General features: G+C 48.4%; 7 protein-coding genes across 7 annotated transcripts; 3 read left to right on the top strand and 4 right to left on the bottom strand.

Moving 5' to 3' along the window:
* Positions 1 to 1,386: 1,386 nt before the first annotated feature.
* BDV37DRAFT_261333 (coatomer subunit delta) lies at positions 1,387 to 3,625 on the bottom strand. The gene is made up of 4 exons (XM_032083307.1): positions 3,439 to 3,625; positions 2,932 to 3,375; positions 2,682 to 2,878; positions 1,387 to 2,624 (listed from the first exon to the last, which is right to left on the bottom strand). The coding sequence occupies exons 1-4, from the start codon at positions 3,439 to 3,441 to the stop codon at positions 1,718 to 1,720; spliced, it is 1,551 nt and encodes a 516-aa protein (XP_031936484.1). The 5' UTR covers positions 3,442 to 3,625; the 3' UTR covers positions 1,387 to 1,717.
* Positions 3,626 to 3,862: 237 nt separating this feature from the next.
* Positions 3,863 to 6,036, top strand: BDV37DRAFT_10167 (uncharacterized protein). The gene is made up of 3 exons (XM_032078189.1): positions 3,863 to 5,113; positions 5,164 to 5,523; positions 5,573 to 6,036. The coding sequence occupies exons 1-3, from the start codon at positions 3,953 to 3,955 to the stop codon at positions 5,678 to 5,680; spliced, it is 1,629 nt and encodes a 542-aa protein (XP_031936483.1). The 5' UTR covers positions 3,863 to 3,952; the 3' UTR covers positions 5,681 to 6,036.
* A 2,227-nt stretch (positions 6,037 to 8,263) lies between these two features.
* Positions 8,264 to 11,080, top strand: BDV37DRAFT_261327 (DUF803 domain membrane protein). The gene is made up of 8 exons (XM_032083306.1): positions 8,264 to 8,962; positions 9,050 to 9,093; positions 9,148 to 9,173; positions 9,271 to 9,361; positions 9,436 to 9,526; positions 9,584 to 9,744; positions 9,798 to 10,089; positions 10,141 to 11,080. Exons 1-8 carry the CDS (start codon positions 8,949 to 8,951, stop codon positions 10,628 to 10,630), a joined length of 1,209 nt encoding a protein of 402 aa, XP_031936482.1. The 5' UTR covers positions 8,264 to 8,948; the 3' UTR covers positions 10,631 to 11,080.
* Positions 11,081 to 11,303: 223 nt separating this feature from the next.
* Positions 11,304 to 14,637, top strand: BDV37DRAFT_10091 (SacI domain protein). Its single transcript, XM_032078179.1, has 3 exons — positions 11,304 to 11,633; positions 11,732 to 12,459; positions 12,517 to 14,637. Exons 1-3 carry the CDS (start codon positions 11,426 to 11,428, stop codon positions 14,455 to 14,457), a joined length of 2,877 nt encoding a protein of 958 aa, XP_031936481.1. The 5' UTR covers positions 11,304 to 11,425; the 3' UTR covers positions 14,458 to 14,637.
* A 180-nt stretch (positions 14,638 to 14,817) lies between these two features.
* Positions 14,818 to 16,662, bottom strand: BDV37DRAFT_287810 (uncharacterized protein; the record flags this gene model as incomplete). Its single annotated transcript, XM_032088164.1, has 1 exon — positions 14,818 to 16,662. The coding sequence occupies one exon, from the start codon at positions 16,660 to 16,662 to the stop codon at positions 14,818 to 14,820; it is 1,845 nt and encodes a 614-aa protein (XP_031936480.1).
* An 84-nt stretch (positions 16,663 to 16,746) lies between these two features.
* On the bottom strand, positions 16,747 to 21,328 carry BDV37DRAFT_290449 (uncharacterized protein; the record flags this gene model as incomplete). The annotated part of the gene is made up of 4 exons (XM_032088713.1): positions 16,747 to 18,914; positions 20,652 to 20,694; positions 20,778 to 21,095; positions 21,165 to 21,328. The coding sequence occupies 4 exons, from the start codon at positions 21,326 to 21,328 to the stop codon at positions 16,989 to 16,991; spliced, it is 2,451 nt and encodes an 816-aa protein (XP_031936479.1). The 3' UTR covers positions 16,747 to 16,988.
* A 528-nt stretch (positions 21,329 to 21,856) lies between these two features.
* Positions 21,857 to 23,539, bottom strand: BDV37DRAFT_10066 (sterol desaturase family protein). The gene is made up of 3 exons (XM_032078177.1): positions 22,855 to 23,539; positions 22,282 to 22,787; positions 21,857 to 22,221 (listed from the first exon to the last, which is right to left on the bottom strand). The coding sequence occupies exons 1-3, from the start codon at positions 23,094 to 23,096 to the stop codon at positions 21,938 to 21,940; spliced, it is 1,032 nt and encodes a 343-aa protein (XP_031936478.1). The 5' UTR covers positions 23,097 to 23,539; the 3' UTR covers positions 21,857 to 21,937.
* Between the last annotated feature and the right edge of the window lie 1,122 nt (positions 23,540 to 24,661).

Here is a 24,661-nt window from a genome sequence, read left to right as displayed (position 1 = left end):
TCATGGATATCTGAAACCCATAATGCGCAGTTGTAATGGTATAGAAGCCCGAGTCAGGTAGGTTCTAGATGGATCGGGGAACTGGATGTTCACCGCCGATACCTAATAAGGCGATCAAGCTGTTGCCTATAAAGTCATTGGGTCTCTTTAACCGGGTGGCGGTTGACACTCGACAGGGGATATCCATCGTACCCAAATGTCGCCTTAGACGCCGTACAGGGGAGCCAATGTGACATGCAGTGGAGTATGGTTGATCGGTCACACCTAGAGCCGCCCTGCACGATCTCATTGGCTTCCACCATTTCAGCCGTCTGCCCATTTTCAGATGGAAGAGCCTCTCACAGGGCTGGTTGAGCATGGTCTAGAATCACTCGTCTCCGTCTTGTCCCTACATGTAATGCCTATGCGAGAATGCATCTTTGGCGTTGCTATTAGATGTTGCAGCAGTCAGGTTAAAGGTTAAGTGAATTGAAATATCTAGAATGACGGGGCGATCCATAGTTGACATGACCAGTTGGAAACTTGACAAGCCAAGTTTCGATATTTCGTCTGAGGGTTAGTAAGACATACGCACGGAAATTACATCCCTCGCGCCTTGGTTGACTGAGATCCCCGTCGACTTGCCCTTACACCCCACCTGATCGCCAAGGGGATGACCACTTGGGGCAGTGGCGTAGAAGAGGGGAGGATACCCCAACAGCTTCCCAGGACTCCTGGTTACCGTACTTTAAACGTGATCCAATAGCCAGTAGCTCATGTGAAATAGTTTGCACCTCCTCACCGAAAGGCTGACCATCCATGGCGGAGTGTTGGGGGTACGGAGAAGCCTGGAAGATCAATCAATGAGAGGATTGACAGAGTGTTGTATACACTAAGCATGAGCCGAGAGTCGTTTATGCCCTTTTCAGCTTTGTCCTCCGTGGCTCCGCCCCGTCATGGCGGATGGGAGACTGTGCCTATCGGTGCTGACGTCTTTCATTACATCCGAATGACCCAGTTTCGACGACATCCATTTAATCGAGAGCCATGGTCAGCGCGGGCTAAATGTCTCATTCTCGCCCATACGCACATACTTCAATATTAGTATCGGGTGCTGTCGAATGCCGAGTGTCCAAGATCAGGGGTGGTTCAAGAGCGAGAAGTATGCCGTAATGTGAAGATGAGAATACAACCAAAGAACACCAAAGGCAGGTGACTTGACAATTGCCACATAATAAAAAGACAACAAAACTTATCGTTTCATGTGCCCTCTTGTCGTCCTACGAAGATTGAAATTAATTCCACCAAGGAGAATAAAAAAAAAAGAAAAAGAAAAAGAAAAAGAAAAAAAAAAATATAATCCAGAGACATAACCCTATCGACTTTCTAATTAGATTCTGTGTTTCCTTTAGTGACCTATGTTCAGTAGCGGTCAATATATGGTTGGAACAGACTTGCCCCTTTTGTGAACCTAGGTATGTAGAAATATGATCTTTGGTATAGATCGCCTATACTCAAAGTAGACCCCAAGAGTGCTAGCCCCTCCCTTGGTTTAAAATCGTGTACACCGACTTTACCATTCTCATATAGACAACTAGGCAGGGATGATAATTTGAATTGAGAATATAAGAACAAAAGAGCCCTGGTCAACAGTATTAGAGGAAAAGAGGAAATTTGCAGTGATAAAATCTTGAAGGCAATCCGAACATCATTAGTACTCTATACACCCAAAACGGTATTACTTGATCAAATAACCATCTGCAATGCTCTTCACCTCCTTGCTGAACCCGGTTTCTTCGCCATCCATCTCCAATAGAGAGACGGCAGTAACATCAACCTCAACGAACGGATTCGTTTTGGAGAAACGAACGTTCATCGGGAAGAAAATATTTTCATCAGAATCGCCGGTAGATTCAAACTCGAAGCTACCAGACGCGTTGGTTTCATCCACTGTTCCGATGTTCCAGTCGATGCTATCTCCGGTCACTTCGTACACAGCATCAAAACTAGATACAGACGGTTCTATTTCGCCATATGGAATAGTAACAACAACGTCACGCAAATCGTCCGACCCAGTGAGCTCGTATTCAACGGTGACTGTAGTGGAATCGGATCCCTTGTTCACCCAGACGGTGAAGGTGATAGGGAGCATATCAGCATTATCCGAGCTAGCGACACGCCAACGCAGGACGCCGATTGAGTTATTAACCGGGAATCGCTTGGTCGAATCCTTTAGTTGAATGGCAGATGAGTCGGTGAAGGCAGCCTTATCAACATTTGGATGTGTACGGAACTGAGCTCCATGAGTAGGGTTGGTGGCAAGGTCAAGTTTGACCTTAGTGAATGACGGATCGGAGATGCGGAGCTGTAAGTCGCCCTTGACTTCGAAGGATTTCAGAGCACCTTCACGTGTAAGACTGGCAGAGATTGTTTCTGCAATAGTAACGTGAACAGGATCCCGGTCAACAGAGAGAGAGGCGCGAGCAGACGAAGTCTCCCCGACGACAGGACTTGAGACTTGGGGGGTGACTAGAGGGCTAGACTCCTCAGCTTCGGGGCCCAGATCGCCGCGGACTTTCTCGTATATATCCGTGGTTTTTGACTTCTTTCCCAGCTGCATGCCCTTCCCTCTAGTTGGCAATGGCCTGAAAAATGTCGCCTGTTAGTGACAGCAACAAAGGTAGCAATATACAGACACATACTTGGCAAATGACTTCTTCTTCTCTGCTTCATAGGAATCGTAGGTATCGGGTACGGCAGGTCGCGATGGGGGAGTGTAGACAGGATAGGACGGGGTGCGTGGAGCCATGGCACGACCGGTGCGAGCTGCCTCCTTTCGCTGCATCTCCAGTTGTTTCGCTTTTCTTTTGCGCTCCTCGCTCGCCTCGAGTTCTTTGTTCTACAGAGTAAAGTCAGCAAGGAATCAGCCGCTTGCCTAGTAGAGATATCTACCCGTTCAATAATCTCTTGAATTCTCTCCTCGTGACTCTCCATTTCCAAGAAAGTCTTGATCTGCGACAGCGATAGATTCTCCCTGTATCCCAGCGTCACTAGCTCGTCATATGCGCTGAGGAGCTCGAAAGCATTGCGCAAAATTTCCCGTTCATCTAAGCTCTTGCAAATACTGGTAGTAACTTGGGCAAACAGGTGGAGGCTATCGATGTCTTGCAGAATGTTGGATTGACGGTTGGTAATCAGGACAATGTATAGCTCATCCAGGGGCTGGTACACAAAGCGGACATTGTCTTGTTCAACGGTGGTATGTTGGGTGCCAGAATCTGCCAGTTTCGGGAAGGATGCGAGTAAAGCTTCGATTCTGGAGCGAGAAATCTCACGGAACTGGCGCGAAAGAACTGCTTTACCCCCGCGGGTGCATATGGACGCTGCGAGTACGACCTGTGTTTGTGTGTTGACAACGGTCAGTAAGATTTAGTGGGATCACTAAGAGTGGCAACAGACCATGACTGTATAATAAACGGTCTAAATCCGTCTCAATGGTAGTCGAGCAGAATGGCAGCTTTAGTCGAATGACCGATTGTCTGAAAGCGTGTCCAGACTGTGACCGAATGCAATGCCAGGTATTCCACTCCAGCGGCGGAGCCGCTTGCTGTTCACTTCTGTCTCTCCGTTGGCCCGTGCACAGCGCTACCCCCTCGCTTACCACAGCACAAGAGAGAGAGACTGAGAGAGCCCAACTTTGCCGCTGGCGACCTCTACACGACTAACAACCCGTCAACCCGTCACCGACCTCTATCTCCTTTCTTTTTATCTTTCACTTTTCTCCCATACTGACGGTTGTCGAAAGGGTCTCTATCTCTTCTACTTTACGTGTTGGTTGAGACCTTCTTTTTTCTTATTAGTAAGCGTAGCAGGCACACCTATAACTATTCAAACTCCAACCTTGACAGCTGGGACGCCACGCTGAAATATTACGCGATTCCCTTTACCTGTTGCTTTTTAATACATTCATGCCATGGCCACAACCTCTTCATTAGCCTTTTCTGCAATGGAACCCCCTGTCATTGATGACACGATGGAGATGGCATCGCCTTACCAGGGGCATGCCGATGATTTCGACATCGACCTTGATGTCATGGATGACCAAGCTTCAAACACCGACAGAGATATGATAGGGGCCGACGAATATGAAGAAGCTCCTCATGGAACAGAATACGAACAAGACGACCCGAACGATGCGGATATGATAGATGAGGTCGCCGAACCAGCCATGCTCGATGTGGACGACCAGTATGCAGAGACAAGCTATAGTGTCGAGATGCAGTACGGCACCGAGAAGATTTATGAGGCGGAAATGCTAGAAGATGATTACGATGAAGACATTGATGCCCCTGTTCCAGAAGCCCCTGTACCCGAATCTCAAGAAGCCCCGACATCCCTTGAGCCTGCAGATAATCAAGTAACATCAGAACAAATCTTAACCAAAAAGAATGAAAGCGATGAGACCGCTAGCGAAAATCACACTGCGGAAGCCCATTCCGTGAATGACACCGAATCCGCACCCCCCAAAGATGATGCACCTAAAGAAAAATTTTCGGAAGAAGCTCCCCCAGGGCACCATCATGAAGATGAAAACAAGATCGCCCAAGAGGCTGAAGTGGACCAGCCCGAGTCTGCAGAGGTGGATAATAATGTCGTTGACACTAACCAACCAGAACAAGCAGATATACACGAAATTCCTAGTGATCATGAGGATCATACAGCTGGCGCCGAAAACCCCGAAGTCCATGAAGATGATGCAGATGAACGTCGGCAAACAGGGGACAAGAACAAAGAACTGGAACCGGAAGAAAAGAAAACCACAGAGCATGACACAGAACATGATGAGTCTCATGGGCAGGAGACAGAATTTGCAGAAGACGACGAGCAAGAGCAGGATACGACTAAGGATTCTTCGTTGTATCCTGTGAGAGTGTACTACCAAGACAACGAAATCTCACTATTCCCTCCCCAGGAGGGTGACTCCTCCGAGACATTTTTTCTCGAAGATGAAAATCTCGCATACGCACCATTAGGAGAACTCTTTCAGTCCTGCCGTCGAGTGCTCCAAGGAAATGTTGGAGAGAATGATGTTCTCGTTATGGATATTGATGCTTTGAACATTCAGCTAACTGAGGTTCGTCAGCCTCCCAATGTTCATTGTACAGATGCTAACTGACAACCTAGGATTCTTTACATATATCAAAGGTGACTTTGTGCCAGATTGTGGATCTGTATCTCCAGTTGTGTCACAATGATGGAATTGATGAACCTGAGCCGCTCTATCTAAGTCTCACCACGAAACTGAATATACCTGCGGAGGTGTCCGACCTTCTCCTTGCTGCCAGCGAAGGAAAAGGGCTGTCTGAAATCCATTCATGGGATGGCTATCAAGAAGTGGAAGCAGCTTCGGCAGAAATCTTTGAAGGAGACGATCAGGAAGCGAACTCTGGCGAGGAACAGCAAGGCATCTCCGACCAACAAGAGGGTCACCCCTCTGAGTCGCAGGAAGTTGATGAAAACCAGTCAGATGTCCACGAGCGGCAAGTTGCGGAGGCCCAACCGGATGAAAAATATCCAGAAAGTGACGATGTAGGTGCTGATCCATCGGGTGGCACCATTGAAGAGATCAACGATGGTGAAACCACAGCCCCCCCTCAGCCAGAACTTGAGAATCCTGAGCTTCACGATCATCAGTCACTAGATGAAGAACCGTATGACTCTGAGGAGGAGCAGCATACAGAATCGACTGCTACTATCACTAATTTCTCGGCAACTGATCTGACAGAGGAACAGCCAAATCCTGACGACTCTACGGATGCTCCACATGATGATCACCAAGCCCATGATAACCATGAAGAACAATACGGCCTGGGAAGCGCCAGCGACGGAGACTATCCCGAAGAGGGAGAGATTTCGATCAATCCCAATCACAATGACAGTACCGAGGAGGTTGAGGCCGATGCTTCTGATCATGGACATGATCATAATGCAGCTGAGTCAATCACAGAAGAGCTTCGGGAGGAAACTTCGAAAGAACTTGATGAAGACAATCAGTCCGAGGCCGAGGGCGCTGCGTCTCAATATCAAGACGATGAAACCGAAGAGACATTGCAGGGCAATAAGAGTGATGCTTTGCCTAAATTGGATAACACTGGCTCAGATCTGTCAGGAAACAATGTTCAACCCAGCCCCGACCTGGCCGATGACTCATTAGGCATCGCCGAGGACATCCTGAATAGTCCTATTCGAAACTCGTCGACTACGGACAATGATATCGAGGGCGCAGACCTCCCTGAGGAATTTAATGATGCGACTGAGCATATCGCCTCAAATCATACCACCCAGGAAATCGAAGAGTTGCATTTTGACGACGAAGATTATCTGGATCTGGGGATCGTAGAAGATCTCGGTGATGCTGAGGAGCTTGACACAAAATCACCTGGCCCAGCATCTACTAAACGACACCGCGAGCCGGAAGATGAGTTCGAGCTGGCCGAGAGTCCTACACCGGACGCTAAACGTTCCAGATCATCGTGATCTCCAGTTTTATAAGTTTCTTACTTTCCAGTCTAGAACTCCACTCTGGGCTATGCGGGCCGTTGTTGGTCTTGTCGAACCAGACACTACACCTTTCGGTTCATACTGATTACAGTATTGTTTCCGCCAGGGTCAACTATGACTTAACTACTAATAAAACTATCCAGCGTATCGAGTCTCACAAACACCTCACTTTTTCAGGTATGTATCACCCTCATAACTCATTGATTCCCTCTCGAGGTATGCTCTTCAACGGTATACCTTCAACCCTCTCGTTATGCGAATACGGCTCGTAAGTTTAGGTTTGTACACATTATTTCGACTTGAGACTACCTAATATCCTCCTTTCATCTCACCCCCCCTTTTGTTGCATTGCTTGTGACTTCTGGCTCAAGTGATACCACTTGATGGTTTCGGCGTTATACGGCGTGTAAGGTTTTCTCATATCAAAAAGCGCTATACCCAGATAGCAGTTCAGCACCGGTGCCGTGGGTTATTCACCTTTTGGGCCCTTGCCTCTCAAGGGGTGCACAATGATATCTTAGTTCTCATCTTGATCTACGGCGTTCTTCTGAGGATTTTGCTGTCGCTTTCTTTGTATTCAGGGGAGGGTTCAGTATTTGAGACTAAATAAGGTGGATGGATGTTTGTGTTGGTACGGCGGGGAGTCCCGGGTAGCCGTACGGAGTAAAGAGATCATGCTAATTATCGATGTTGATTGACTGCTATAGCCTATCCGTAATACTTCTCTCCGTATTTTGACCTGTTCAATCATGGAATTTGCTGCTCGATGCAAGTGTTCATCATGGAGGAGACAGCTATGCCTGTGTTAATCACAAGTCACGTGTCCCCGAATAGGGAGCCTGCCATCCGCGCAGATTGATTTTAGGTTACAGTAGTTCCAGGGAAAGTGCATAGGGTTAAAGTATCTCCGAGCCTGGACGGCCTCTAAAGTGAGGGGTTGCTGGGGATAGAATTTTGGGAGGAGGCAAATGGGTGTGCATATTGTATAATTCCTGAAATTCCGATATAGGCATACGTACATAATCCCCAGAGGGGCTGGGAGTGGTGGATACCTCGGCAGTTAAATTAGGACCTCGTGCCAGGCTATTATGATGACAGGGATTTTCAAGGTTGAACAGAAGAACTGGAAGAGGATAACGAGGCGAACAAGGGTAACGTATCATATCACATGATACCTGTAGTACCCTGTCAAGTAGTATCTGGTGTAATATACTGGTAACCAACTTCTGCGCCAGGGACTGGTAACAATAACCACTGTACGGAGTAGCGCCGGGAAACAGATTGCAGAGTGAGCCCAAATTAACTAATTAATCATTCTTAGACAACATATGAGATTCCCGAAGATGTGAAACGCCGATCAGACACACAGGGACGGTTCAACAAGGAGCACCAAGGGGCTTGCGCGTTGGGCGCTGGCTAGTGATTGGGTGGCGGGTTGTGGCCACCTATGGTCCTTCATTACAGAACCTAGGTTGGGTTATGACCCTTCCAGAGGAGATGGTTTACCCTGTCCACGGTGTGAGAGGTAGTGGACATACATACAGTACAGTACATAGATACGGACATGTATTGTCTTCAACAACACCTTCAATGGGTTTTATGATGATATACAGTGAACCCGCTTTGGTACATAATATGGGGACTCTTCTTACTCTATGGTAATCGCAACAATATCCTACTCCATCGTAGTACGCAAGGTTGGCACTCTATTATTAGTATGGTGGCGCGGGATTGGTAACTATACTAATTGGGGAGACTTGAGTACTGTATTGATTTCGATTCTTTGCACTGTTGACCTTGGGGTTGTATAGGTTTCAATGTTCCGAGAGAGCAAGGAAGGGAATCAAGGATCTCACTCTTTGACGCCTGTGATAATTTTTATTTTTATTTTTTTTTCCTTCTTTTCCAGCTCCTCTCCAAAGCAGATTGTGGGCTTTACTCATCGCCTCCAACCACTTACGCGTCCTAAAACAGTCCGGTTCCGTCTACTGGGAAGAGAAAAAATCCCCCCACCGCACGAGCGCAGGCAGCCAAGCCAACCTCAGGCCAGCCTCTAGAACCGATCAGGGAAGGCCGACAAGTAACCTTGAAGCTCTTTCAATCGCAGGAGTTCTCGACCAACACTCTTTAGAAAGTCACTAAATCCAACAAACCTCCAAATAACTTGCGGGAAACCACCTCTTTTTCTTTTCTTACGACCGAATTATTCCAGTGTTGCTGTTATTCTTCGTCTTCCTGGATAGAGACGTTCATTGTTGGTGCGCCCCGGATGCTTGGCTAGTCGACCGAGAGCCAACAACCACCCAATTCCTCTTCCCCATTTCGCTTTCGATTCTATTTCCCAAGGCGGCTGCTAGCATTGGAGTACATACAACAGGGGGAGCCTTTAGCTCCTAAGATACGTCAATATGCTCTCCGATAAGTATGCATAATCTGTTATACCCTTGATTGTTTGATTCTAGGGGCCTCATGACCATGGTGTTCTGACCGGCCTTTCCGTTGTGTACAGGTACATAGGCCTTATCTTGGCCATCCTATCAACAATGGCAATAGGTATGTATTCCTCTCGGAGATTCATGCGAAGACCCAGAATTGACCATATGCTAGGCACAAGTTTTGTTATTACCAAAAAGGTCCGTTCGCTTTCGTTCACGCTTTCAACTAGTCCCTCCTCTCCGCCCGCCTATACTCTCCTCGGTTCGAGATTTGAAACTAATCAATCGTGTGCAGGGGTTAACGCACGCCTCTGAACAACATGGGTTCGAGGGAGAAGGATTCTCATATTTAAAAAGTCCGATATGGTGGGGTGGTGTTATCACATGTACGAACACTCCTGCTGTTGCCTACCGAAAGAGAGATATACAGAAGGGATATGGAGCTGACAGCGATCGGTAGTGGCCATTGGAGAAGTCGCGAACTTCGCAGCCTACGCTTTTGCGCCTGCAATCCTTGTTACCCCTTTGGGCGCATTGAGTGTCTTGATCGGGTAAGAGTTGTCCTCCAGCCTAGTGTTGTCTGTGCGATTTGCTGACGGAAGGTGAAGTGCGGTCCTCGGTTCCTATTTTCTCGATGAGAAATTAGGCACCTTGGGTAAAATGGGCTGTGCTTTGTGTCTGCTTGGCTCCGTGGTGATTGTGCTTCACGCGCCTCCTGACAAGCCTGTCGAGACGATCGAAGAAATTCTGCACTATGCCCTCCAACCCGGTATGTACAGTCCCAATAGCACTCGGCGCACAACTAACATCGGCTTTCAACAGGGTTTCTTCTCTACTGCCTCGCTGTTGCGATTTTCTCTACTGTCATGATCTACCGAGTTGCGCCGGTTTACGGCAAAAAGAATCCCCTCATCTTTATCTCGATCTGTTCCACCGTCGGCTCCGTCTCCGTCATGTCCGTCAAGGCTTTTGGCATTGCCTTGAAGCTTACCCTTGGTGGTAACAACCAATTCACGCACGCATCAACCTACGTTTTCTTGATTGTTACGGCTTTCTGTATCCTCACCCAGATGAACTATTTCAACAAGGCGTTGAACCAATTTTCTACCTCGATGTAAGTAGGGTCGCGCCATAACGCAACCGCAGCTGACAAATTCTTTTCTAGAGTCAATCCTCTTTATTATGTGACGTTCACGACGGCCACACTGTGCGCTTCCTTCATCCTTTTCAAGGGCTTCAACACCACTGACGCTGTCAACACGATTTCGTTACTTTGCGGGTTTCTCATCATCTTCTCCGGCGTATATCTTTTGAATCTCTCCCGACATGACCCAGATGGGCGGCAGATGCTGAACTCCAAGCTAGACGATGAAGGTGTGCCAACTGATGGAATCGCAAGCTTCCAAACCCGCCGGTCTATGCAGTCCCGTCGGAGCAACGAGCCCCACCGTCGAAGCTCGTCAAGCCTTGCCTTCCTGAATGGCAATGGAGACCGTGAAGGCCTGATCCACGCTTATGATGTGGAGAATCAAGCCTATGGGCTGTCAGAGTTAGCTGAGGAAAGTGACGGAGAGCCAGGCCCCACGTATAAAAATAAAAGAAGCGACGAGGTAGAACGCACCTCTCATCAACCCAACAAGCATGACGAGCCATAGTATGACGGTCTCTCTCAGTCTCTCTTTGATCTGCTGGTTTTCATTTACGACGAGATTACTGCTGTTACGTTTTTCCTTTCTCCCTTTTGCTTTTCCCCCACTCGGTCATGTGTTGCTATTGCCACCATCCGACCCAAGAATCTTGTTTTATGGCTGCATTGTACTTTTACTTCTCTTCAAGCGCAAGAAAATATACCAGGCTGGGGAACCAGGGATGCTCATGAGTCATTTGAACTGAATTGGACCATTTTCATTTTTCCGTTTGTTTTCTTTTTCGTCTTTATTCCCCCCCTCACACTTTGCCGTTCTGGCCAACTCCTTGACTGGAGTTAGAAGAGGAACAGTTATCTGCGATAAACAGATTTGTATATACGCATCGTTGTCAATTTTGAGATAGACATTGTGCATTGTCTCTTTGGGATTAATTTGTTGGTATTATTCTGAGGACTCTTGTTAAGAGGGTCAACATAAAACGAGAAAGAAAATAATAGGTAAAAAATTATACACATACTGAGCGGAACGTGGGGTACCTGAACCGATGAAGTCAGCGAGTGGAGATCAGCTGTCCTTGTCCAAGCTAAGCTATATGCCTTACATGACCGCCACTATTTTCTTCCCATGACATACCCTTGGCTTGCAAAGAGATTCTTACGAACGACGGTATGGGCCATACGTTTCAATGAATAATGCAGGATAGAGGAAAGAAAAATTTCGCCGAATTTAATCCCCTCCCATCCTGCACAGTTCCCGAAGCTAGCGCGATTCTCCGCCTCCACGAAACTGATAACCGGCGACATGCCAGCCTTGTTGCGAAAACTGGGGATCTTCGCTGCCGTTGATGGACTAATTCTCCAGTATCCTGGGAATGGGTTGCGACATAATGGAACCGGTGAACCTTCCTCGATACGGATTGACTATAAAACCAGCAGGGTCTCATTCATACCAACCTACCCCGCGGACCAAGATGAGCGCGATTCAGGTTTGGAAGCTTTTGGCCTTGTTGGTGAGTAGACCTTTGATCCTCATAACCCCCTGTATCCTCATATTGTTTGCTGTTGCTATCTTAGCGGATTTTGTGTTGATAACCGAATGGTACCAAAGGCTTTTTGACCGTTGCGTCATATTCCTTTCTCATCTCTATAACTCAACGCCAACAGGTTGCGCAGATCCAAGGAAAGCCTGTTTACACTATTACCAATGTTGCTATCATACCAACTTCGTCACAGGAAGATGCTAGCCGCGCAATTTCCCAGGCAAAAGAACAACTCTTGCAAGGTGAAGGTGGGCAAGACGAGACTGCTTCAGAGGAGAGTATATCCGATGTAGAGACTGATAGTGAGGACCTCGATGTTGGCACCGTCCCCTCTTCCCCGGTCCGAGAGACTCTCAATGTTAGAGGCCATAGTGTCAGCAGTATTGCAGAAGATGTAATCGGGAAAAGGGCACGTTTCGGGCGCTTCGCGACAAATTGGTTGTCGAGGAAGACTCTTGGATTACCAGGATTTGGTACAGTAGCTCAGGAAACTACAGACACGTCTAAAAATGCCGATCAAAAGACGGTACATCCTGTGGACATAGACGTGAACAAGGAGAGTACCGAAGCAACCGCGTCAGAAGTCGACGTTTCGCTGCCGCAGAGCGCAGGGCAGCCGTCATCAACCGATCCGACGGTTGAATTGCTACCAAAATTACTTCGTTACACGAAGTTGCTTTTTACATCGAATAATTTTTTCTTTGCCTATGATTATGACCTCACTAGACATATTGGCGGGCAAAATTTGGCATTCAACAACAGCCATCTGCCCTTACACAAGGTAGTGGACGAGTTGGTAAGTAGGAGAAGTGCACCTGTGGTCTAGTCGCACTCTGCTAACCTTAGAGCTCAGTATTTCTGGAATAAACATCTCATGGACCCATTGATCACAGTCGATGCCCATAGTTTCGTGTTGCCGCTGATGCAGGGTTTTGTCGGTCAGCGGGAGTTCACCGTGGCGACTACAGAAGACCATCGATCGACAGGACCGGACAATCCTCAAGAGAGCTCTGAGGGGCGTATCTTAGGTGAACCACATGAATCGCAAGCCCCTTGTGCCGATAAGCGAAACTTCCTCCTTACCTTGATTTCTCGGCGGTCGGTCAAGCGGCCTGGCCTCCGATATCTACGCCGTGGTGTTGATGACGAAGGGAATACTGCCAACAGCGTAGAGACCGAACAGATTCTCTCTGACCCTGACTGGGATCCTGCACGAAATGTCTACTCCCATCTTCAAGTGCGTGGGTCCATTCCGCTATACTTCTCTCAGTCACCCTATGCTTTCAAGCCCGTTCCCGTGCTACATCACTCGCCAGAAACGAATCAGCTCGCCTTCGATAGACACTTTCGGAACTTGAGTCGAAAGTACGGCAAGATCCAAGCGGTTTCACTCATTGACAAGCATGCGGGCGAAAAGAAGCTAGGGGAGCAGTATGAAAAATATGCGCAAGCTATGAACCAGTCAGGAGGGATTGATGGGACACAGCTTGGCTTAGAGTGGTTTGATTTTCACAATGAGTGCCGTGGAATGAAGTTTGAGAACGTCAGTCGACTTGTGAATAGCCTAGAGAGCACCTTGAACGAATACAGCGACACAGTTGTACACAACAACACTGTTATTCGGGGACAAACAGGCATCGTCCGCACTAACTGCATGGACTGTCTAGATCGTACAGGAGTCGCACAATGTGCCTTCGGTCAATGGGCCTTGGAGCAGGAGCTAAAGCAGGAGGGCATCAACATTGACCTTGGTGGCGATTCTTCAACGCAATGGTTCAATACCCTTTGGGCAGATAACGGCGATGCCATCTCCAAGCAGTATTCCTCAACAGCAGCTCTGAAAGGTGATTATACTCGAACAAGGAAACGGGACTATCGAGGTGCATTGAACGACCTAGGACTGACTTTGACACGATACTTCAATAACATTGTCAACGACTATTTCTCACAAGCGTGTATCGACTACCTGCTAGGAAATGTTTCCACACAGGTGTTTAAGGAATTCGCAACAGAGATGCAGACAGCTGATCCAGGAATCTCAGTTCAAAAGCTCCGTCAGAATGCTATAGATACGAGTTGCAGGATTGTGATCAGCGAACAGTCGGAGGAGTTTCTAGGGGGCTGGACGATGCTTACTCCTCGGCAACCTAATACTCTGAGAACGTTGCCGTTCGAGGAGGCTGTTCTCTTGCTCACAGATGCTGCCATATACAGCTGCCGGTTCGATTGGAACATCGATAAGGTGTTGTCATTCGAACGAATTGATCTGCGCTCCGTAACACGAATCAACTACGGCACATACATCACTTCCATTCTGACCGACACCCAAACTGACCAACATGGCAACGTTGGCCTTGTTATCGAGTACCGCGAGGGCGATACAAACGCTCTTCGTGTCAACACCCGCTCATTACAAAGTAACGTGGACACCAAGACCCTCGACAGCAACGCTCCCTCCAGCAACGAATGGGACGTATATTCCTGGTTCAAGGGTACACCCCACTTGACGACCCGGTTTATTGCATTCAAAGCTCTTCCTCTCTCCAACTCTGTGACGCAAACAAAGAGGAGTAACATAACAGTCAGCGAAACAGACTGGGTGCGGACTATCTGCGAGGAAATAGAGCGAGCTGTAAAGGCCGGTGAAGTTCAGCAACCACACCCTAGTGATCCAAAGGAAGACGCTCCATCCATAATCGAAGCATCAGATATTATTTCCTTGGACGATGCTAAGAAACGGACAGGTATCTTTGAGCATTTGGTATATGACATCAAGAAGTTGGTGTGGGCATAGATCTGACAGTATATATCATCCTCTTATGTGGCTTACGAGCGAACACAATTTCTTCAGAAGCTATACAAGATCCCGCATAATACTTTTGGATTTGCTGAGAGTATACAAGAACCAATTATTTCTTTTCCAACCGATTGGACCCGCCCTTTCTCAGTTGATATTTGCTCTACTGTTTTTATATTTCACATCACTCGTGCTTACGGGGTGAGACACCACATATAAATGTATATACCGTGTGGCATCGAGAAGATGGCTATGAGTTAATGATATATATGTACCTCACCACATTGTTGGACTCTCCAGGAAGCAGGTTCACCGGTTCACCGCACCATCCTTAGATCGTTCCCTCTCTCCCTGCATTCAAGTTCCCTGGTCACGTTTTCCTGGTAACACCGCATTTCTTAGAACACTCGATATTTCTGCCTCTAACCCCCAGTCACCTTCCCACTGCTCCATCCGGACGCCCTCTTTGAAATGCCCTGCTAGATGATTGGTCCTTAAGGCCCAGTTACTGAGTTCCAGACCACAGAATCCACAACGGCTTCGTATATCACCTCTCGTCAAGCGCCAAGCATCAAGATCCGGGATTGGGGCCTTCGTACAGCTATGGAACTTGCGTAGGTGCTGCCATAAATGGTCTTTTCGGGTGAACGACCGCTGGTCTATTGGCTTTTCTGCACAGACGCGGAAGTCATGTTCCTCCCAGTGGGCTTGGGACGGCCATGATAGAGGGCAGACTTTACACGCGATCGGGTTTGGTTCGGCCATTTCTAAGTCTGCGAGGTTCGGTGTGCAGACCCATGATTCTAAGGAAAGGTGGACACTTGTCTCGTGACGAGTCCAATCGTTCTTCTTTTTGAAGCATTGTGGACAGAATGTGCACTGGTACCGGTATTCCTCGGCAGCATGTGAGGATCGACGTTTGTGCCGTTTAGGTGGCTTGATGGGGAATGGTAAGGCGCCTTCATGGGGGGATTGGTGACTCCATGCCGTGGATATGCTGTCGGATGACGCTTCAGATTGTCTGCTCCCGAATCCTGAGACTGAGGAGTCGAAGAGGGAAGATGATGCCGAGTCGAAGTTCAGCGATGGTGATCCGGTTGGGAGACGACTAGCTTCAGAGGGCAAACCACTCCAGCTTGACTCTGCCGTGGAAGAAGCAATGGCGTCCCTAATCGCTGATTCAGGCACTGGGTCGTCTTCTGGAGGAGATGCCTGCCATCGCTCCAAGGGTGTCATCGCGGTCCACTGACTAGTAGGCATTGGGGAGCCAGCTCGGTTGATCTGAGGGCGGCCGGAGAAATCCATCTTCTGCTTCTGACGTCGACGGGCATTGGCAAACCACGTCGAAATCCGTTTCTTGGAGAAGCCTGTCTCACGGGCAAGCTGCGATTTTTGTTCCTCGGATGGATAGGGACACTCCTGGTTCTGAAGGAACCATGCCCGCAAGACTCTGGCTCCCTTTCTGACAAACTGCTTGGAGTCTTTTGGCTCAGTCCTTCCTCTTGAGTGATCTAGCATAGAAAGGTCGAGCTCGTTCTCTTGCTCCGGGATGGTCATCTGGTCCGCAAAAGCGACATCTTCCCTCAGCTCCCGGAGCCCATGAAGATGACCGATTGCCGGAGCGAGAGTCTCAAACCCGGAAGGTTGGCGCTTCTCTCCTACTGCCAGACTGCATTCGCGGAATAAAGCCACGCAGCTCGAGCACGATGTGATGGGGTTCGGATTCGCTGGAGTAGTCCGGATAATCAGGCACTGCAACCGGTGTTTACGGCAATAGCTACAGGGATGCGGTGGGCAATAAGCACCATCCAGGAATTGGGTTACATCAGTAAGTCCTCGACGCATAGGCACGGGGTTATATATATCTGGGGGTTGGCCAATAGATGTAGGAGTACCGGTATTGTTTATTTGGGTGTCCAGCGGTGGAACGGTAGGGTCGCCTTGGATAGGAAAAAGTGATGGCATCTCGGCTTGTCCAGATGGATCAGAAGCTATCCAATGTGACCACTGTTCATAATTCGGGTCTGAAGAAGCGCCAAGCAGCTCAGCGTTGAGTGCATCCCAGTCGAAGGCAGCATTTTCCTCTAGTGGCCAATTGAGGAAGTTCATATCTGGCACATCGATGCCGTCGGCTGACCCATCTTCTGGTTTAGAGACTTGTGAAAAGTCATGTGGCAAATCGAATCCAGATGCACCTTCCATGTTTATGTATATATGTCCACAGGGTCCCTGAAGGGAAGAAGTGGTTGAGTTCATCAAAAGAATCACGTCACGTTCTCTCTACAAGTTTGGATGCTGCTGACTCACCACCAGAACCTGCTTAAAGCGGTTTAGCCTGACCGCTGACCGCAGCATGGAATTACTGAATGATCCATATCTACTAGCTACGCGTACTAGTACTGCTGACTATATCAGAAGATCTTACAAGATGAATTGTACTCTCTATACGCTGGGTAGCTTATCGTTTGGTCACTTCAGAACTATGTACAATATAGAAGACTTTGCTAGCATGCAGAATATCTCAGCAATCACTGACAAAAGTCTTCAATCAGTCTCCAGAAGACATTCTCCTGCTGCTGCAGACTCTCGACCTCGACCCATTCCTCCTTGCTGTGTAGTCCCTCACCTCTAGGACCGTACACTATTGACGGAATTCCTGCCTCGCTGAGCAGCGCCGCATCGCACCAGAAAGGGGCACTGCTTACTTGAGGAGTACTCCCCAGCACAGCAGTTGCACAAGCGAGCGCTCTCTCAACAAAGGGATGGTCAGTCGCCAACTTCTGCGTCGGGCGGAGCATGGTAGCGCGAGGCTCCGAATACAGGAACTTTGGGTTCTCCCGGACAATACCCTCCAAAAGGTTCTTAAGGTCACTTAAGATCGACTCCTGCGTCTGACAGGGTATAGTACGGAATTCAACTGTGATGGTGCATTTCGCGGGATATGAGGAAGGCTCTTCGCCGCCTTGAATTAACCCACAATGCAAGGATGCCGGCCCCAACACATCATCGACAGGTAGCTGCTGTTGATATTGCTCAAGAGCACGAAGGAACCAACCGGCATAAAGAATAGCGTCTTGTCCTGCGCCGGGGTTGGATCCGTGAGCAGCAACACCGAGGATATCGATCTCAACCCACAGAAATCCCTTGTGGGCTGTGACTACCTGGCCCATGGTAGGCTCAGGAATGACTGCAGCATCAGCACGCCAACCTGCTGCCAACAGGTCGCGCGTGCCTTGAGAAGCATCCTCCTCATCCGAAACAGCAGCAACGATCACGTCCCCGCGAAGATTGTTGCCGCTGGCTTTGGCGGCTGATACTGCTGCCAGTGCTGCTGCCAAACCTCCCTTCATATCGAGACTGCCTCTTCCGAACACTACTTGCCGGCCGTCTTTCTCACCCAATGTTCCCGACAGAGGATCTTTCTCGTAGCTTGAGAGGCTTACGGTGTCGATATGGCCGTTGAACATCAAGGACTTACCTCCCCCGGAACCGCGCAGGACTCCGACAATGGATGGTCTCCCGGAGACGGTCTCGATCCAGTGATGTTCGATGCCTCGGTGAGCAAACCACGCAGCCAAGTAGTTTGCGATCTGGTTCTCTCCAGCACCGTCTGTCAACGATAGTGAGGGATTCGAGGAATTGATCGTCGTGAGGATCTGCGTCAGCCCGACTGAGTCTTCCACGGACACTTCCTTCGGGATGGGATACGGCCGTGGACCTTCCGTACTGAGTAGAACAACCACGGTGTCTTTGTTCAGGAGAGTTTGCGCCTCCTTTGCCGCAGCAAGCCGCTTCAGCGTAGCCAACGATGCAGCACCGCAAGGTCCAGCCTTTATCGACTGGGTAGCGAGGTATTCAACTGCGGCGTGGCATTCATAACTACAAATTGTAACACATGCATCAACAAGTCTTTGTAAATAAGGCCACGCAGTGGTCGACACGGTACCACAGTTCATCCCATCCATAATCGTCGACGACGTTTGAACAGCGACCGGTTTCCCAGATCCCAGGCTAGAATGCAGACAAGGTGCTGAGTCCGGCTCCGCCGCCACAACCGATATGGGCGAATCTCTAGATTTGCAGTGTCTCGCTACCGCGTGCGCCAGACTGCCAACTCCAACAGGTGTAACAACGAGGTTGCACTGCAGGCCTTCCTTGGCGATCTGTTCATCGACCTCCATCATCATTGTCGAGTATCCCTCTACAATCCACGAGGGAATGTCTTCGTAGCCATCAAAAGCAGTATCTTGCACCAAAATGCCCCCGGCAATAGCCTGAGCGGCATCTGCTGCCTCCCGAACTGCCTGATCATAGTCACCCTGGACAACAATCACACGGGCACCCTCGCTCCCAATGAGCTGCTGTGTAGACTCATCCATACTCCGCGGAACAAAGATATCCGCCTTGCTGTCGAGCAGTCTCGCAATGAAGGCGACAGCTCGTCCATGATTACCCTCCGTAGCCGCAACCAGCGTAATCGAAGCGTCCTTCACTCTAGCCGACAACTCATCCAAGCCAATCGTGGGCGGGAGGCCCAGATGGGCAGTAACAGCCCGATAGCAGCCCCACGAGGCACCCAGGACTTTGAAAGCCGGGAGGCCAAACCGATCACTTTCATCCTTGACAAAAACGGCACGAACGCCTAATTCTTTTGCGAGCTCAGGTACGGGAGTCAACGGTGTCGGGGCGTAGTTGGGCAGCGATTGATGGAATTCTTTCAGACCTTGGATATCCCGAGGGTCACAGCGTGCATTTGCCGCGGCGGGGTTGAAGTATATGGGCCGGCGAGCGGACATGTTGACAATAATTGAGATTCTATTTTTAAAATCAGGGATATAATATCAGACTGGGAATATTAATATTACTTGCAGTGATTTTCGCACTTATGTAGGCTTCTCTTGAGCCCTCGCTGATATCTAATTACCGAGAATGAGTTCCTGCAGCCTTCCGATGACATTCAAGCGCCTTCCATGAACATCTCCACTTAGGTGATTAACATCCACTTTTCATAACCTTCCTCTCCATCAGACAAAACAATTTTTTATTCAATTCCATGGATTGGTTGAATTTTGTATCTTATTGTGCTGATCAGTGTGGGGTATATATAAACAAGTGAAACTACAAGAATGTTATTAGATTCATAGAGGTAGATGAGGTCTGGATAGTATAGTAAGAAAAGAAGATAGACTCTATCAGATTTCTGAAATCTAATTTAAAATTATACCAAACAAGAAATAAGCATCGCTCGTACATTATTAAGCCCAGTTCTATTATCCTAGCTATGCATTGGCATCTTTCTTCATCCGAGCTTGATCGTAGTTAACCACCGCTTCAAGTAAAGCCTGAGTCCCCAAAGCACTGTAAATCGCAAAGTTAGCATTACAACCACTGTCAAAGTGTTTTGGACGAACTCACCAATCTTCAGGACGGCAATACTCCTCCGGATGATGACTGACCCCGTCGCGGCACGGAACGAAGATCATAGTCGAGGGGCAATGTCTACTAGTATTCACAGTATCATGTCCAGCACCGCTGGTAATGTCCATGTATTGTCCAGCGCCAACAAGCTCGTCAGCGGCAGTGCGAACTGCATCAATGCAGCCCTTGTCAAACTTGACAGCAGCAGAATCCGTATCTATCGTCCAGTCGAACGAAACACCCTTCCCGTCTTGCTTTGCGATGCTAGCGAAGGATTCAAGACATTCCTTCTGCACAGCGTGCACCACTTCATCCTCGAGATGCCGGATGTCCAAGGTGAACGTTACTTGCGAAGCAACAGTGTTTGTAGATGCATTAGAAGGTATCTTGAGCACGCCGGTGGATGCCAGCGCCCCATGTTGCTTTGCAATCTCATTCGATGCGGCAATCATCTTAGATGCGGCGAGTAGGGGGTCCTGACGAGCGCTGAAGGGCGTCGTGCCCGTGTGCGCATCTCGTCCGTACACGGTGAAGGTTAGCCATCTATATCCCTGGGCGCCTTGGACTACACCTAGCGACCGGCCGGTTTCCACGAGGATAGGACCTTGCTCGATGTGCAGCTCGAAGTGTGCGCCAAGGGGGAAGCCCTCAGGCGAACAGGGGATGTCTCCCAGGTATCCGTGTCGTTCTAACTCCGAACGGAGTGTCACGTTGGGATCATGGATATCCCGAAGGTTCCAGGCGTGCTCAATGGGGATTACGCCAGCCCATACGCCAGAGGAGCACATAGATTTGGGGAACCGAGCTCCTTCCTCGCTGTCATCTTGTCAGTACCCGTCTCAGAAGTGGACGCTATGGGGGAAGGAGATATCCGACGCAAAAAGAACAAGAGTGCATACTTAGTCCAATTAACCAAACCGACATCGTAATTCGTCTGATACCCATTCTCCCTCATAGTCCGCAGTACCTCCAATGCCGCCATTATACCAAGAATTCCATCATACCGACCGCCACGCGGTTGTGTGTCTAAATGACTGCCCATGGCGATCATAGGCGCCGACGAGTTCAGACGACCTTTCTGTCTTGCGAACATATTGCCCATCTGGTCCACATGGAGTGTGCAACCCAGCTTTCTGACCTCATCATCAAGCCAGCGGCGCACACTCGCGTCGGCATCGGTCAGGGTTAGACGAGCCATGCCGGTATCTGTGGAATTCCTGGAGTATATGTTAGATGAGGAGTTATGCAAGCCATTCAGGACTCTAAGTTACTAAGGTGTGACGTACTTGCCGTATCTATGAGCCGCGCCCCATTCACACGTTTCGTGCAACGTTTCCCATAGTCGGTTGTGGTTGATCTTAAGGCCTGATAGTTGGCGACGGGAGGTTGTCGAGAATTGTTTCGCAGAATTTGCGAATAGGGCGTGGCCGGTGCGCTTAGTGAAATGCATAATGTTAGTGGCTTCAATCTATGCTAATATAATAAGACACAATGACATGACCTGCAAGGGTCGGAGGTAGTGAGGGCGAATCCTCGCTATATAAGTATCTACCCATACAACACAAAATACCAAGTAGTGGTGCCGTACGCCTTCTGTCGACAACGCTCAGTGGAGACAAAAGATACTCCGATACTCCACTTGAATCCTACGTTACTAGCCTCATTGACATAGAAAAGCTAACCCCCTAAAAAAAGTGAGAGGGAGAACGAAACCTATGTGAGCGCAAGGATTTGCATTATGGGTGCTGAGCGCCTTCCAACAACATCCGGTGGCGGATTCCACTGTTGCCGGACAACGACGAACGGTAACTCTGGTAATGCTAATCCACACTGCAAGCCAATTTTTTGTTTTCTTTTCTTTCTTCTCCCTTTATTTCTACTCCATATTTTGATCTAGGGACCCCGACTCTCATATCAAGTACTAATAACCCAATTCATAATTACATTAAACACTAAATATATACTTGCTACCTGCTATGGAGCTTATGCAGGATGCGTAACCGTCGTAGACAACGAAGACAACAAAGCTATTTTAGTCTCCAGAGACTATAACCCGTCATTAAAGGGTTTTTTTCATCTCTGCTTGAGTCTCATAACACCGGTCATCCACGCCCTCTACCTCCTGAACAAGTTTCTCCATCTCCTCGACCTGTTTCTTGATTTCTTTCTGAGTCATCCGCACTTCGCGATCAAAAAGCTCTCGGTTCGGCTTCCTATAGCTTCCTCCAATACGGTCCCAGATGGTCAGAAATTGGCCGTAGTTGTAATTGAAATAGTAGTGGTGAATAGTATGACAGGCGGAGCCATTGATAACAGGTGAGTCGAGGGCATACTCTCCATCATCTACCATGAATCAACAAAACTTATGTCACTAGTTGGGACTGGTATGGGAAACAAACTTACGGATCATAACAGTCCAGATCGTCACAAAGATAAACAGACCCAGGTAGGCGACCTTCTGGAGAGGGAATATGATAGGAAAGACATGGTATGACAGGCTCTGCGCCCACCCATCCAGCGGATGAAAGGCGTAGCTGGCAAATGGAGTCGAGATGATCCACTTGTGATGGGGCTTGTGTAGATGCTTGTAGACCTTGGGGTGATGCTCTCCACGATGAATCCAATAGATTCCGAAGTCGGTGAACGCAATGAAGATAGGATATTGGAGGTATGTATAAAGCGGAAAAGGCGCTTGGCTGGAGAAATCGTACAGCTTTGTGTATCCGCGGACTTCAGCCAGGAAGAATGGAACAGTGAGGGCTGCCATCACGGGCATTGCATTCACGGCTTGCGCGATCTCCATGGAAATCTGGTTACGTAGGAACTTCGGATGTTTCATGGCGCGCTTGTCGTAGACGAAGTGAAACGAAAGTGTTGCGCTGAGGAAGTAGAGAACGATGCCAAATGCCCTGTCAGAAGAACGTCCCTATCATCAGTCCCGATCCCTTCTGACAAAATAACAGCTAGAGGCCCAACCATGTAATAAGAAACAAACTCAAACTTTGCCGAAGGAGGTGGTCTCTTGGCAAGATACTTTGTGTAGCCCATTTGGAAGGCAATAGGACGAAATAACGATTGACACTTTCGTTCAATGTGGCCAGTTCTGTGCCATTGGAGGAAAAGTAGTGTGCTATTTTCGTTGCACCATGTCGTGGGAGAATCGCTGCATACAGTCGGTCGAAGACTAGGGTGTCCAGCACGTCCAGAATAACATCCATGGTGTACCGCTTGATTCACACTTATCGGAGGGTAGTCAACAGGCGAAAAGCGAATAGGACAAAGAAATCATTGTTATTTAGTATCAAATCTTCACATATACATTTTTATTACCGCGTGAGCCGGAATACGGGAGTTCCGGGGTAAATGATTAATTAGAAAAATATTGCCAAAGATGGACATCCCTAAGTAGGACTAGTTACAAGGATGGTACAGACTTAGCATCAGGAACGGTACCTTGCAGACTGCTAGAAGACTGCCATGAACAGTGTAGGCTGTGTTGTACCTTACGATGCGGCGGCATACTAGCAAGTATCATGTCATGACCCACTAGAGGATCGCCTGACGCATTCCGGGAATCCTTGGTGGTGTGGTACACAGGATGGATACTCCGTAGCACTACCTCTCGTATAACTCAGGAGGAAGAAGATTCATAGGCAAGGAGAAACAGCATCAACATGTGACTTTTACTAAACCTTGACAAAGTTAGGTACATCTCCGGTTGGTTATATATATGGCATGTTGATCGCAACTACTGTCCATGATAACGCAGTATAACACCACCCCGTATTGTTTTCAGTTGAGCTCTCTTATCTTCTTTTGATCTTCAAATGACCCCTTAAGTATAACCATAGGGATGTGGAATTAGAATACACCAAGTTTTAAGGGCTTGACATGTGCTCCGTGGACTTGTTATTCCTATCAGGAGCAATATATCGTATATGTGCCATGCCGTCGCAGATCACTCAAGGATTATACAATAGCCATGACAGGCTAATCACTTTTCTTGATAACTTACTCTGGAGTCAATTTAAACGGGCCGGGAGATCGATGCGTCGTCCAAAAAGGTCCAGCGGGTCAGTTGAATAAGCAGATGGCGTATGTATTGTACAGTACATACCTACTTGTATGGACTGTATCACTTTGTTACGTGAATGGACCTGTGGCTGCATCCTCTCAGGACTGGGGTTACTGCGCAGGATGCGGTTGGTGGGGCAAGGAGATGGTGTTTGTGATATGAATGCATTGTTTTAGCCCAACCCATGCCGCCAGTTTCTAAATATCTAATCGAGTAGGAAGAGTCCATGTTGATAACAGTGGTACTAACGCTGCTTACTAGGTTGAACCGTGGCCCCTCTTGGGCAGCAGAAATCCGAACAATACGGTATTGGCAATACTTCTGTGGTTTGAAAGAAATCCCCTGCTGAAAGTGGAATGGCAAAATTACCGGGCACTGGCAACGCACGGCCACAAGACCGTCTCAATACCCACCAATCAAGTGATGCCTGTCAACAGTTCCCATTCAACGAAGATTATCGCTTCAGGAGTGATTTGAATTTTCCCTTATACCTGCTCATAATCTATATTGGACAGGACTGAGAGGGTCACTTTGCTACCGCACAACGAAAGACAAAGCGCCGTTGAATCCGCCACCTAGAGAGAAAAAACTTGAATAACAGACCTGTTATTTTGGTTCCGTATACGGTCCGCGACCATCATCTCCCATCATCACTGTTCGCCTTCCTACCCTAAAGTTTTTTTTTCCTTTTTTTTTTTTTTTTTTTTT

The sequence above is a fragment of the Aspergillus pseudonomiae genome (assembly GCF_009193645.1).
Source record: "Aspergillus pseudonomiae strain CBS 119388 unplaced genomic scaffold BDV37scaffold_102, whole genome shotgun sequence".
In the NCBI taxonomy this organism is placed as follows: Eukaryota; Fungi; Ascomycota; class Eurotiomycetes; order Eurotiales; family Aspergillaceae; genus Aspergillus; species Aspergillus pseudonomiae.
The sequence above is the reverse complement of the archived record's forward strand: the minus strand, read 5'-3'. Positions and strand labels throughout refer to the sequence as shown.

Coding starts and splice junctions, on each gene's coding strand:
- BDV37DRAFT_10167 (XM_032078189.1), top strand. CDS start 3,953: ATGGCCACAACCTCTTCATTAGCCTTTTCTGCAATGGAACCCCCTGTC. Junction 5,114..5,163: donor TGAACATTCAGCTAACTGAG/GTTCGTCAGCCT, acceptor CTGACAACCTAG/GATTCTTTACATATATCAAA. Junction 5,524..5,572: donor CAGATGTCCACGAGCGGCAA/GTTGCGGAGGCC, acceptor GTGACGATGTAG/GTGCTGATCCATCGGGTGGC.
- BDV37DRAFT_261333 (XM_032083307.1), bottom strand. Junction 2,879..2,931: donor TTCAAGAGATTATTGAACGG/GTAGATATCTCT, acceptor TTTACTCTGTAG/AACAAAGAACTCGAGGCGAG. Junction 2,625..2,681: donor AAGAAGAAGTCATTTGCCAA/GTATGTGTCTGT, acceptor GACATTTTTCAG/GCCATTGCCAACTAGAGGGA.
- BDV37DRAFT_261327 (XM_032083306.1), top strand. Junction 9,174..9,270: donor GTTTTGTTATTACCAAAAAG/GTCCGTTCGCTT, acceptor AATCGTGTGCAG/GGGTTAACGCACGCCTCTGA. Junction 9,362..9,435: donor GTGGGGTGGTGTTATCACAT/GTACGAACACTC, acceptor AGCGATCGGTAG/TGGCCATTGGAGAAGTCGCG.
- BDV37DRAFT_10066 (XM_032078177.1), bottom strand. CDS start 23,096: ATGGATGTTATTCTGGACGTGCTGGACACCCTAGTCTTCGACCGACTG. Junction 22,788..22,854: donor AGTTTGTTTCTTATTACATG/GTTGGGCCTCTA, acceptor TTCTTCTGACAG/GGCATTTGGCATCGTTCTCT. Junction 22,222..22,281: donor GATCTGGACTGTTATGATCC/GTAAGTTTGTTT, acceptor GATTCATGGTAG/ATGATGGAGAGTATGCCCTC.
- BDV37DRAFT_10091 (XM_032078179.1), top strand. CDS start 11,426: ATGCCAGCCTTGTTGCGAAAACTGGGGATCTTCGCTGCCGTTGATGGA. Junction 11,634..11,731: donor GGAAGCTTTTGGCCTTGTTG/GTGAGTAGACCT, acceptor ATGGTACCAAAG/GCTTTTTGACCGTTGCGTCA. Junction 12,460..12,516: donor ACAAGGTAGTGGACGAGTTG/GTAAGTAGGAGA, acceptor CTTAGAGCTCAG/TATTTCTGGAATAAACATCT.